The sequence below is a fragment of the Fulmarus glacialis genome, unplaced genomic scaffold (assembly GCF_000690835.1).
Source record: "Fulmarus glacialis isolate BGI_N327 unplaced genomic scaffold, ASM69083v1 scaffold7971, whole genome shotgun sequence".
Classification (NCBI taxonomy): domain Eukaryota; kingdom Metazoa; phylum Chordata; class Aves; order Procellariiformes; family Procellariidae; genus Fulmarus; species Fulmarus glacialis.
Window position 1 is genome coordinate 1 of NW_009190806.1, and position 269 is coordinate 269.

Here is a 269-nt window from a genome sequence, read left to right on the forward strand (position 1 = left end):
CAGCAATGACGGCGAAGGTGGGTTGTTCCCCGCCGGGCGGGGAGCTCCGGGCTCGCCAAGGGGGAGGCGGCGGGCGGGTGCCTCCTTCCCACCCCTTTCCTTGCAGGGGTCCTGAAGTTCGCCCGGCTGATCAAGTCCTACGAGTCGCAGGACCCGGAGATCGCCAGCATGTCGGGCAAGCTCAAGGCCATGTTCCTGCCGCCCATGACGCTGCCGCCACACGCGGCTGGGACCGGGGGAGTGGCGGGGTCCCCCGCAGCCCGAGACGC

At 71.0% G+C, this 269-nt stretch overlaps 1 protein-coding gene across 1 annotated transcript in view; it reads left to right on the top strand.

Annotated features, from left to right (window-relative positions):
* Positions 1-4: 4 nt before the first annotated feature.
* LOC104083072 (chromosome unknown open reading frame, human C12orf57) overlaps positions 5-269 on the top strand; it is a gene marked incomplete at its 5' end in the record, with an annotated part of 1,547 nt that continues 1,282 nt past the window's right edge. Inside the window, 2 exons of the mRNA XM_009586435.1 lie at positions 5-17; positions 107-240. Of these exons, the coding sequence (XP_009584730.1) occupies positions 5-17; positions 107-240 (147 nt within the window). The remainder of the gene's footprint in view (positions 18-106; positions 241-269) is intronic.